The following is a 13,475-nucleotide window of genomic DNA, read 5'->3' on the forward strand; positions in this document are numbered from 1 at the left end:
CCCTGGCCCCCCTCAGACTGGTGTAGGGGCATTTCAGAACCATTATCATCAGCGTCCTCATGCTCTTCAGTATCTAAAACAGAGCAGTCGCGCTTACGCTGATAAGTGGGCATTTTGGCTAAAATGTTTTTGATAGAATTATCCATTACAGCCGTTAATTGTTGCATAGTAAGGAGTATTGGCGCGCTAGATGTACTAGGGGCCTCCTGAGTGGGCAAGACTCGTGTAGACGAAGGAGGGAATGATGCAGTACCATGCTTACTCCCCTCACTTGAGGAATCATCTTGGGCATCATTTTCAGTGTCACATAAATCACATTTATTTAAATGAGAAGGAACCCTGGCTTCCCCACATTCAGAACACAGTCTATCTAGTAGTTCAGACATGTTAAACAGGCATAAACTTGATAACAAAGTACAAAAAACGTTTTAAAATAAAACCGTTACTGTCACTTTAAATTTTAAACTGAACACACTTTATTACTGCAATTGCGAAAAAGTATGAAGGAATTGTTCAAAATTCACCAAAATTTCACCACAGTGTCTTAAAGCCTTAAAAGTATTGCACACCAAATTTGGAAGCTTTAACCCTTAAAATAACGGAACCGGAGCCGTTTTTAACTTTAACCCCTTTACAGTCCCTGGTATCTGCTTTGCTGAGACCCAACCAAGCCCAAAGGGGAATACGATACCAAATGATGCCTTCAGAAAGTCTTTTCTATGTATCAGAGCTCCTCACACATGCGACTGCATGTCATGCCTCTCAAAAACAAGTGCGCAATACCGGCGCGAAAATGAGGCTCTGTCTATGATTAGGGAAAGCCCCTAAAGAATAAGGTGTCTAAAACAGTGCCTGCCGATATTATTTTACCAAAATACCCAGATCAAATGATTCCTCAAGGCTAAATATGTGTAATATATGAATCGATTTAGCCCAGAAAAAGTCTACAGTCTTAATAAGCCCTTGTGAAGCCCTTATTTACTTTCTGAATAAAAATGGCTTACCGGATCCCATAGGGAAAATGACAGCTTCCAGCATTACATCGTCTTGTTAGAATGTGTCATACCTCAAGCAGCAAAATTCTGCTCACTGTTCCCCCAACTGAAGTTAATTCCTCTCAACAGTCCTGTGTGGAACAGCCATCGATTTTAGTAACGGTTGCTAAAATCATTTTCCTCTTACAAACAGAAATCTTCATCTCTTTTCTGTTTCAGAGTAAATAGTACATACCAGCACTATTTTAAAATAACAAACTCTTGATTGAATAATAAAAACTACAGTTAAACACTAAAAAACTCTAAGCCATCTCCGTGGAGATGTTGCCTGTACAACGGCAAAGAGAATGACTGGGGTAGGCGGAGCCTAGGAGGGATCATGTGACCAGCTTTGCTGGGCTCTTTGCCATTTCCTGTTGGGGAAGAGAATATCCCACAAGTAAGGATGACGCCGTGGACCGGACACACCTATGTTGGAGAAAACAACTGCGCAGTAATGGCGCGAAAATGAGGCTCAGTCTATAACTAGAAAGGCCCCCTGACTGAAAAAGGTGTCTAACACAGTGCCTGCCGTTTTATAAACGTTCCCCAAGATTATAAATGCCAATTGTTAGCCTAAATCTGAATAATATGCCCAAATAAAGCAATCGATTTAGCCCATAAAAATGTCTACCAGTTTTTTAGCCCATATTAAGCCCTTTATTCTGTTTGTTTGACTAAGAAAATGGCTTACCGGTCCCCATGAGGGGAAATGACAGCCTTCCAGCATTACACAGTCTTGTTAGAAATATGGCTAGTCATACCTTAAGCAGAAAAGTCTGCTAACTGTTTCCCCCAACTGAAGTTACTTCATCTCAACAGTCCTATGTGGAAACAGCAATCGATTTTAGTTACTGTCTGCTAAAATCATCTTCCTCTCACAAACAGAAATCTTCATCCTTTTCTGTTTCAGAGTAAATAGTACATACCAGCACTATTTTAAAATAACAAACACTTGATAGAAGAATAAAAACTACATTTAAACACCAAAAAACTCTTAACCATCTCCGTGGAGATGTTGCCTGTGCAACGGCAAAGAGAATGACTGGGGTGGGCGGAGCCTAGGAGGGACTATATGGCCAGCTTTGCTGGGACTCTTTGCCATTTCCTGTTGGGGAAGAGAATATCCCACAAGTAAGGATGACGCCGTGGACCGGACACACCAATGTTGGAGAAATATTTTTAAAACGCATTGCCAAAGGAATGAAAAGTCCCAAAATGACCATTAAACTTGACATTTCAACCAAACATGAAATGTTTCACTATTGCAAGTGAAACATTATTGCAAAATACATTTAGTTATTGTGCTGCCTTTTGCTGTAAAATACATCTAAAAATTGTGCTTGTTTGACTTTCTTCCAAGGAGGCTTAGGTTAATACTTTTAGGCTATTTATGTGAGCTTTTGTTTACTTTCTCCTTCCTCCCTAAGCTACTATGGTGTCACATGCTTTTAAAAGGTGGATATAATCAGTTAGCATCAACAATCATAAGAAAACCCATATTTGCTATAATGAATCAGTGCTAAACCTCCTTAAGGGAATACAAGAAGGCAGGCTACCCCAGTCGGCACATGTGCAAACAGAGTTTGTGCTATGTCTGAATATTAGTTTACGATTGGTTAACAAGGGTTATTTTGTTCTGGGGGACAGGGAAAATCGGTGAAAAGAATAAACATAAAACAATATACTAATTTGACAAAATAAAGTTGCAGTTTTCATTGCAAAATTATTCTCATATATGAAGGTTCTTAATCATGTATTTTACAGTTTTGTGTTTAATGTACCTTTAAGGCTCTGTAAAAATACATCTCTAGAAAAGCAAAATGTAATTTTTCATCTTCTTTGCTATGGACAATCAAAACAACTAGAGACTTATCACATTCACCCCAATACACACAGGCAGGATAACTCATATGAACTCACCAAAGAAGGGGGCTAAATCAAATTAAATAACAGATATCAATCTGCTTCTTGTTGTGAAAGTAAAACTCTGGCATTAATTCTAATCATTTTACCACTATCTCCATTTTATTAATTTACTTGTATATCTTTTGACACATGAACCTCACAATGAGGTCCGCTCTCATGAGTTATAATAATTGTAAACTTTAAGTACTGCCTTACCTTGCTGAGGTGGTCTGTATGGAGGAATTTGCCTTTGACCCATCATGTGATTTCCTTGGTTAACCTGGCCCATCATTGCAATGGGTGGCTGCTGTCCTTGGTAATGCTGCACACCACCCTGAGGCATGTTGTACTGCTGTGAGGGAGGCTGCTGGTGCATCATAGGACCTGAACAAATTAACACATCTGTGTTATAAAAAGTCAACATGCTTAGAAAACTAGCACTTCATTTCTTACCGCAGACAATAATTCTAAATAAAAGCATGTGATAAACAATGGTGTGTTATGCATGAATGTGCTTTGGCCTTGAGATCTTACTATTTTTTCCGTATTAATCCTGTGCTAAATGAATACTCCAAAGGTTCCTGGCACTCCAAGAATTGCATAAACACAAAATTTATGCTTACCTCATAAATTTCTTCCTTTCCAGATATGGCGAGTCCACGACGTCATCAATTACTAGTGGGAATATCACTCCTGGCCAGCAGGAGGAGGCAGAGCAACACAGAAAAGCTGTTAAGTGTCAATCACCTACCCATAATCCCCAGTCATTCAACTGAAGGGAAATGGGGAAAAAAAAGCAACACCACAAAGGAGAAGGAGGTGCCTGAGGGTTAGTCAAAAATAAATGTCTTAAACAGGGTGGGGTCGTGGACTCACCATATACAGAAAGAAATTTATCAGGTAAGGATAAATTTTGTTTTCTTTCCTAAGATATGGTGAGTCCACAACGTCATCAATTACTAGTGGGAACCAATACCCATGCCAGAGGACACAGATGACTAGGGAGGGATAACAAGACAGGCAGACCTAAATAGAAGGCACCACCGCTTGAAGAACCTTCCTTACCAAAAGAAGCCTCAGCCGAGGTAAAAGCATCAAATTTGGAAAAAGTATGCAGAGAGGACCAAGTTGCAGCCTTGCAAATCTGTTCCACAGAAGCTTCATTTTGAAAGCCCAAGACGAGACAGCCATAGTGGAATGAGCTGTTATTCTCTCAGGAGGCTGCTGTCCAGCAGTCTCATAAGCAAAACGGAACATACTTCTCAACCAGAGAGAAAAAAGTAGCAGTAGCCTTCTGACCTTTACACTTTCCAGCGAAACAAACAGGGCAGAAGATTGACGACAATCCTTAGTCGCCTGTAGGTAGAATTTTAGAGCACGCACAACGTCCAGGTTTTGCAACAAAATGTTCCTTATGAAAAGGATTAGGACATAGAGAAGGAACAACAATTTCCTGATTAATATTTCTGTCCGAAACCACTTTAGGAAGAAAACCCAACTTAGTACGATGAACTGCTTTATCAGCATGGAAGATAAGGCAAATCACACTGCAAAGCCGAGAAGAAATAGCAATAAGAAACAAAACCTTCCAAGATAACGTAATATCTATGGAATGCAAATTGCTCAAATGGAGCCTGCTGCAAAACTTTAAGAACAAGGTTAAGGCTCCAAGAAGAAGCAACAGACTTTAACACAGGCCTGACTCTTACCAGAGCCTGACAAAAGTATTGAACATCTGGTACATCTGCCAGACACTTGTGTAACAAAATAGATAAAGCAGAAATATGACAATCCCTTCTCTAGACCTTCCTGGAGAAAAGACAAAATCCTAGGAATCCTAACCCTACTCCAAGAGTAGCCTTTGGATTCACGCCATATTTGTATTTACGCCATACCATATGGTAAAGCTTTCTAGTAACAGGCTTGAAAGCCTGAATCATGGTCTCAATGACCGAATCAGAAAAACCACGCAGAGACAGAACTAAGCTCCAAGCAGTCAGCTTCAGAGAAACTAGATTTGGATGAAGGAACGGACCCCGAGTGAGAAGGTCCTTCCTCAGAGGCAGCCTCCAAGGTGGAAGAGAGGACATCTTCACCAGGTCTGCATACCAGATGCTGCAAGGCCACGTAGGAGCTATTAAAATTACCGACACTCTACTGTTTGATACGTGATGACTTGTGGAAGAAGAGCAAACATATGCCAGCTCCTTCCCTAACTGCCATATCCAGTCATTCGACCGAAACTAGCCGAGAAAGGAGAAACCATAGGGTGCAGTGGTGACTGTAGTTTAAAATTTAGACCTGCCTTAAAAGGACAGGGCGGGCCATGGACTAGATACACCACAAGAGAAATAAATTTATCAGGTAAGCATAACTTATGTTTTCTCTTGTTAGGTATATCCAGTCCACGGATCATCCATTACTTGTGGGATACCAATACCAAAGCTAAAGTACACGGATGAAGGGAGGGACAAGGCAGGTACTTAAACGGAAGGGACCACTGCCTGTAGAACCTTTCTCCCAAAAATAGCCTCCGAAGAAGCAAAAGTATCAAATTTGTAAAATTGTGAAAAGGTATGAAGCAAAGACCAAGTCGCCGCTTTGCAAATCTGTTCAACAGAAGCCTCATTTTTAAAGGCCCAGGTGGAAGCCACAGCTCTAGTAGAATGAGCTGTAATCCTTTCAGGGGGCTGCTGTCCAGCAGTCTCATAGGCTAAGCGTATTACGCTCCGAAGCCAAAAAGAAAGAGGTTGCCAAAGCCTTTTGACCTCTGCTCTGTCCAGAGTAAACAACAAACAGGGAAGATGTTTGACGAAAATCTTTAGTCGCTTGTAAGTAAAACTTTAAAGCACGGACTATGTCCAAATTATGTAAAAGACGTTCCTTCTTTGAAGAAGGATTAGGACACAATGATGGAACAACAATCTCTTGATTGATATTCTTGTTGGAAACTACCTTAGGTAAAAACCCAGGTTTTGTACGCAGAACTACTTTATCTGTATGGAAAATCAGATAAGGAGAATCACATTGTAAAGCTTATAACTCAGAGACTCTACGAGCCGAGGAAATAGCCATCAAAAACAGAACTTTTCAAGATAAAAGTTTGATATCAATGGAATGAAGGGGTTCAAACGGAACTCCTTGAAGAACCTTAAGAACCAAGTTTAAGCTCCATGGAGGAGCAACAGGTTTAAACACAGGCTTAATTCTAACCAAAGCCTGACAAAATGCCTGGACGTCTGGAACCTCTGCCAGACGCTTGTGCAAAAGGATAGACAGAGCAGAAATCTGTCCCTTTAAAGAACTAGCTGATAATCCTTTATCCAAACCCTCTTGGAGAAAGGACAATATCCTAGGAATCCTAACCTTACTCCATGAGTAATTCTTGGATTCACACCAATGAAGATATTTGCGCCATATCTTATGGTAGATTTTCCTGGTTACAGGCTTTCGTGCCTGTATTAAAGGTATCAATGACTGACTCGGAGAAGCCACGCCTTGATAAAATCAAGCGTTCAATCTCCAGGCAGTCAGTCTCAGAGAAATTAGATTTGGATGATTGAAAGGACCTTGTAGTAGAAGGTCTTGTCTCAGAGGCAGAGGCCAAGGTGGAAAGGATGACATGTCCACCAGGTCTGCATACCAGGTCCTGCGTGGCCACGCAGGCGCGATCAAGATCACCGATGCTCTCTCCTGTTTGATTTTGGCAATCAGTCGAGGGAGCAGAGGAAACGGTGGAAACGCATAAGCCAGGTTGAAGAACCACGGTGCTGCTAGAGCATCTATCAGCGTCGCTTCTGGGTCCCTGGACCTGGATCCGTAACAAGGAAGCTTGGCGTTCTGGCGAGACGCCATGAGATCCAATTCTGGTGTGCCCCAACGATGAACCAATTGAGCAAACACCTCCGGATGGAGTTCCCACTCCCCCGGATGAAAAGTCTGACGACTTAGAAAATCCGCCTCCCAGTTCTCTACACCTGGGATATGGATCGCTGATAAATGGCAAGAGTGAGTCTCTGCCCAGCGAATTATCTTAGAGACTTCTAACATCGCTAGGGAGCTCCTGGTCCCCCCTTGATGGTTGATGTAAGCCACAGTCGTGATGTTGTCCGACTGAAATCTGATGAACCTCAGGGTTGCTAACTGAGTCCACGATCCCTGAGCCTTCAGGGAATTCCAGACTGCACCCCAACCTAGAAGGCTGGCATCTGTTGTTACAATTGTCCAATCTGGCCTGCGAAAGGTCATACCTTTGGACAGATGGACCCGAGATAGCCACCAGAGAAGAGAATCTCTGGTCTCTTGATCCAGATTTAGCAGACGGGACAAATCTGTGTAATCCCCATTCCACTGACTGAGCATGCATAATTGCAGCGGTCTGAGATGTAGGCGCGCAAATGGCACTATGTCCATCGCCGCTACCATTAAGCCGATCACTTCCATGCACTGAGCCACCGAAGGGCGTGGAATGTAGTGAAGAACACGGCAGGAATTTAGAAGCTTTGATATCCTGGACTCCGTCAGGTAAATTTTCATTTCTACAGAATCTATCAGAGTTCCTAGGAAGGAAACCCTTGTGAGGGGTGATAGAGAACTCTTTCCCTCGTTCACTTTCCACCCATGCGACCTCAGGAATGCCAACACTATGTCCGTATGAGATTTGGCAATTTGGAAGTTTGACGCCTGTATCAGGATGTCGTCTAGATAAGGGGCCACTGCTATGCCCCGTGGTCTTAGGACCGCCAGAAGAGACCCCAGAACCTTTGTAAAAATTCTTGGGGCTGTAGCTAACCCGAAGGGAAGAGTCACAAACTGGTAATGCCTGTCTAGAAAGGCAAACCTTAGGAACCGATGATGATCTTTGTGAATCGGTATGTGAAGGTAGGCATCCTTTAAGTCCACTGTGGTCATGTACTGACCCTCCTGGATCATAGGTAGGATTGTCTGAATAGTTTCCATTTTGAACGATGGAACTCTGAGGAATTTGTTTAAGATCTTTAGATCCAAAATTGGTCTGAAGGTTCCCTCTTTTTTGGGAACCACAAACAGATTTGAATAAAATCCCTGTCCTTGTTCCATCTGTGGAACTGGATGGATCACTCCCATTATTAGGAGGTCTTGCACACAGCGTAAGAATGCCTCTTTCTTTATCTGGTCTACAGATAATCTCGAAAGGTGAAATCTCCCTTGTGGGGGGGAAGCTTTGAAGTCCAGAAGATATCCCTGAGATATGATATCCCTGAGATATGATCTCCAACGCCCAGGGATCCTGAAAATCTCTTGCCCACGCCTGGGCGGAGAGAAAGTCTGCCCCCTACTAGATTTGTTGCCGGATAGGGGGCCGTTACTTCATGCTGTCTTAGAGGCAGCAGCAGGCTTTCTGGCCTGCTTGCCTTTGCTCCAGGCCTGGTTAGATTTCCAGGCCGGCTTGGATTGCGCAAAAGTTCCCTCTTGTTTTGTAGCAGAGAAAGTTGATGCTACACCTGCCTTGAAGTTTCGAAAGGCACGAAAATTAGACTGTTTGGCCCTTGATTTGGCCCTGTCCTGAGGAAGGGTATGACCCTTACCTCCAGTAATGTCAGCAATAATTTCCTTCAAACCAGGCCCGAATAGGGTCTGCCCCTTGAAGGGAATGTTAAGTAATTTAGACTTTGAAGTCACGTCAGCTGACCAAGATTTAAGCCATCGCGCCCTACGCGCCTGGATGGCAAATCCAGAATTCTTAGCCGTTAGTTTAGTCAAATGAACAATGGCATCAGAAACAAAAGAATTAGCTAGCTTAAGTGTTCTAAGCTTGTCAAGTATTTCAGTCAATGGAGTAGCTGTCTGAAAGGCCTCTTCCAGAGACTCAAACCAGAACGCCGCAGCAGCAGTGACAGGAGCAATGCATGCAAGGGGCTGCAGGATAAAACCTTGTTGAATAAACATTTTCTTAAGGTAACCTAATTTTTTATCCATTGGATCTGAAAAAGCACAACTGTCCTCGACAGGGATAGTGGTACGCTTTGCTAAAGTAGAAACTGCTCCCTCCACCTTAGGGACCGTCTGCCATAAGTCCCGTGTGGTGGCGTCTATTGGAAACATTTTTCTAAAAATAGGAGGGGGGGGGGGGGAAACGGCACACCGGGTCTGTCCCACTCCTTAGTAATAATTTCTGTAAACCTTTTAGGTATTGGAAAAACGTCAGTACACAACGGCACCGCGTAGTATTTATCCAGTCTACACAATTTCTCTGGCACTGCAATTGTGTCAGTCATTCAGAGCAGCTAAAACCTCTCCAAGCAACACCCGGAGGTTCTCAAGCTTAAATTTAAAAGTAGACATATCTGAATCAGGTTTCCCCGAGTCAGAGACGTCACCCACAGACTGAAGCTCTTCCTCAGCTTCTGCATATTGTGACGCAGTATCAGACATGGGCCTTAAAACATCTGCACGCTCTGTATTACGTCTAACCCCAGAGCTATCGCGCTTTCCTCTGAATTCAGGCAGTCTGGCTAATACCGCTGACAGGGTATTATCCATGATTGCCGCCATGTCCTGCAAAGTAATCACTATGGGCGTCTGATGTACTTGGCGACATTTTAGCGGGAGTCAAAGGGTCCGACACGTGGGGAGAGTTAGTCGGCATAACTTCCCCCTCGTCAGAATCCTCTGGTGATAATTCTTTTAAAGATAACAGCTGATCTTTATTGTTTAAAGTGAAATTAATACATTTAGTACACATTCTCCTATGGGGTTCCACCATGGCTTTTAAACATAATGAACAAGGAGTTTCCTCTATGTCAGACATGTTTATATAGACTAGCAATGAGACTAGCAAGCTTGGAAAACACTTTAAATCAAGTTAACAAGCAATATAAAAAAAAAAAAAAAAACTTTACTGTGCCTTTAAGAGAAACAAATTTTGCCAAAATTTGAAATAACAGTGAAAAAAAGGCAGTTAAACTAACGAAATTTTTACAGTGTATGTAACAAGTTAGCAGAGCATTGCACCCACTTGCAAATGGATGATTAACCCCTTAATACAAAAAACAGATTAACAAACCGAAAAATATGTTTTTTAAACAGTCATAACAACTGCCACAGCTCCTACTTTTGAAGCCTTTTGAGCCCTTCAAGAATGTCCTATAGCATGCAGGGGACTGCTGAGGGAAGCTGAATGTCACAGTTTGTAATTTTAACTGCACCAACTGTAACATTTATACTATAACAGTGGAAAGCCTCAGGAAACTGTTTCTAGGCAAAAATAAAGCCAGCCATGTGGAAAAAACATAATTTATGCTTACCTGATAAATTCCTTTCTTCTGTTGTGTGATCAGTCCACGGGTCATCATTACTTCTGGGATATAACTCCTCCCCAACAGGAAATGCAAGAGGATTCACCCAGCAGAGCTGCATATAGCTCCTCCCCTCTACGTCAGTCCCAGTCATTCGACCAAGAATCAACGAGAAAGGAGTAACCAAGGGTGAAGTGGTGACTGGAGTATAATTTAAAAGATATTTACCTGCCTTAAAACAGGGCGGGCCGTGGACTGATCACACAACAGAAGAAAGGAATTTATCAGGTAAGCATAAATTATGTTTTCTTCTGTTATGTGTGATCAGTCCACGGGTCATCATTACTTCTGGGATACCAATACCAAAGCAAAAGTACACGGATGACGGGAGGGATAGGCAGGCTCATTATACAGAAGGAACCACTGCCTGAAGAACCTTTCTCCCAAAAATAGCCTCCGAAGAAGCAAAAGTGTCAAATTTGTAAAATTTGGAAAAAGTATGAAGCGAAGACCAAGTTGCAGCCTTGCAAATCTGTTCAACAGAGGCCTCATTCTTAAAGGCCCAAGTGGAAGCCACAGCTCTAGTGGAGTGAGCTGTAATTCTTTCAGGAGGCTGCTGTCCAGCAGTCTCATAGGCTAAACGTATTATGCTACGAAGCCAAAAAGAGAGAGAGGTAGCAGAAGCTTTTTGACCTCTCCTCTGTCCAGAGTAAACGACAAACAAGGAAGAAGTTTGGCGAAAATCTTTAGTTGCCTGCAAGTAGAACTTGAGGGCACGAACTACATCCAGATTGTGTAAAAGACGTTCCTTCTTTGAAGAAGGATTTGGACACAAGGATGGGACAACAATCTCTTGATTGATGTTCCTGTTAGTGACTACCTTAGGTAAGAACCCAGGTTTAGTACGCAGAACTACCTTGTCTGAGTGAAAAATCAGATAAGGGGAATCACAATGTAAGGCTGATAACTCAGAGACTCTTCGAGCCGAGGAAATAGCCATTAAAAACAGAACTTTCCAAGATAACATTTTTATATCAATGGAATGAAGGGGTTCAAACGGAACACCCTGTAAAACGTTAAGAACTAAGTTTAAACTCCATGGTGGAGCAACAGCTTTAAACACAGGCTTGATCCTAGCTAAAGCCTGACAAAAGGACTGGACGTCTGGATTTTCTGACAGACGTCTGTGTAACAAGATGGACAGAGCTGAAATCTGTCCCTTTAATGAACTAGCTGATAAACCCTTTTCTAAACCTTCTTGTAGAAAAGACAATATCCTAGCGATCCTAACCTTACTCCAGGAGTAACCTTTGGATTCGCACCAGTATAGGTATTTCCGCCATATTTTATGGTAAATCCTTCTGGTAACAGGCTTCCTAGCCTGAATCAGGGTATCAATAACCGACTCAGAAAAACCACGTTTTGATAAAATCAAGCGTTCAATTTCCAAGCAGTCAGCTTCAGAGAAGTTAGATTTTGATGTTTGAATGGACCCTGTATCAGAAGGTCCTGTCTTAGAGGTAGAGACCAAGGCGGACAGGATGACATGTCCACTAGATCTGCATACCAAGTCCTGCGTGGCCAAGCAGGTGCTATTAGAATTACTGATGCTCCCTCCTGTTTGATTTTGGCAATCAATCGAGGAAGCAGCGGGAAGGGTGGAAACACATAAGCCATCCTGAAGTTCCAAGGTGCTGTCAAAGCATCTATCAGAACTGCTCCCGGATCCCTGGATCTGGACCCGTAGCGAGGAAGTTTGGCGTTCTGGCGAGACGCCATGAGATCTATCTCTGGTTTGCCCCAACGTCGAAGTATTTGGGCAAAGACCTCCGGATGAAGTTCCCACTCCCCCGGATGAAAAGTCTGGCGACTCAAGAAATCCGCCTCCCAGTTCTCCACTCCCGGGATGTGGATTGCTGACAGGTGGCAAGAGTGAGACTCTGCCCAGCGAATTATCTTTGATACTTCCATCATTGCTAGGGAGCTTCTTGTCCCTCCCTGATGGTTGATGTAAGCTACAGTCGTGATGTTGTCCGACTGAAACCTGATGAACCCCCGAGTTGTTAACTGGGGCCAAGCCAGAAGGGCATTGAGAACTGCTCTCAATTCCAGAATGTTTATTGGTAGGAGACTCTCCTCCTGATTCCATAGTCCCTGAGCCTTCAGAGAATTCCAGACAGCGCCCCAACCTAGTAGGCTGGCGTCTGTTGTTACAATTGTCCAGTCTGGCCTGCTGAATGGCATCCCCCTGGACAGGTGTGGCCGATAAAGCCACCATAGAAGAGAATTTCTGGTCTCTTGATTCAGATTCAGAGTAGGGGACAAATCTGAGTAATCCCCATTCCACTGACTTAGCATGCATAATTGCAGCGGTCTGAGGTGTAGGCGTGCAAAAGGTACTATGTCCATTGCCGCTACCATTAAGCCGATCACCTCCATGCATTGAGCTACTGACGGGTGTTGAATGGAATGAAGGACGCGGCATGCATTTTGAAGTTTTGTTAACCTGTCTTCTGTCAGGTAAATCTTCATTTCTACAGAATCTATAAGAGTCCCCAAGAATGGAACTCTTGTGAGAGGAAAGAGAGAACTCTTCTTTTCGTTCACTTTCCATCCATGCGACCTTAGAAATGCCAGAACTAACTCTGTATGAGACTTGGCAGTTTGAAAGCTTGAAGCTTGTATTAGAATGTCGTCTAGGTACGGAGCTACCGAAATCCCTCGCGGTCTTAGTACCGCTAGAAGGGCACCCAGAACCTTTGTGAAGATTCTTGGAGCCGTAGCCAATCCGAATGGAAGAGCTACAAACTGGTAGTGCCTGTCTAAGAAGGCAAACCTTAGATACCGGTGATGATCTTTGTGGATCGGTATGTGAAGGTAAGCATCCTTTAAATCCACTGTGGTCATGTACTGACCCTCTTGGATCATGGGTAAGATTGTCCGAATAGTTTCCATTTTGAACGATGGAACTCTTAGGAATTTGTTTAGAGTCTTTAAATCTAAGATTGGCCTGAAAGTTCCCTCTTTTTTGGGAACCACAAACAGGTTTGAGTAGAACCCTTGTCCTTGTTCCGACCACGGAACCGGATGGATCACTCCCATTGTTAACAGATCTTGTACGCAGCGTAGAAACGCTTCTTTCTTTATCTGGTTTGTTGACAACCTTGACAGATGAAATCTCCCTCTTGGGGGAGATAATTTGAAGTCTAGAAGGTATCCCTGAGATATGATCTCTAGTGCCCAGGGATCCTGAACA

At 43.1% G+C, this 13,475-nt stretch overlaps 1 protein-coding gene across 1 annotated transcript in view; it reads right to left on the minus strand.

Moving 5' to 3' along the window:
* SS18 (SS18 subunit of BAF chromatin remodeling complex) overlaps positions 1-13,475 on the minus strand; it is a gene marked incomplete in the record, with an annotated part of 210,531 nt that overhangs the window by 42,033 nt on the left and 155,023 nt on the right. The window contains 1 exon segment of the mRNA XM_053714991.1: positions 3,159-3,326. Coding sequence (XP_053570966.1) covers positions 3,159-3,326 — 168 coding nt within the window.

This window comes from Bombina bombina, chromosome 5 (genome assembly GCF_027579735.1).
Source record: "Bombina bombina isolate aBomBom1 chromosome 5, aBomBom1.pri, whole genome shotgun sequence".
NCBI lineage: Eukaryota > Metazoa > Chordata > Amphibia > Anura > Bombinatoridae > Bombina > Bombina bombina.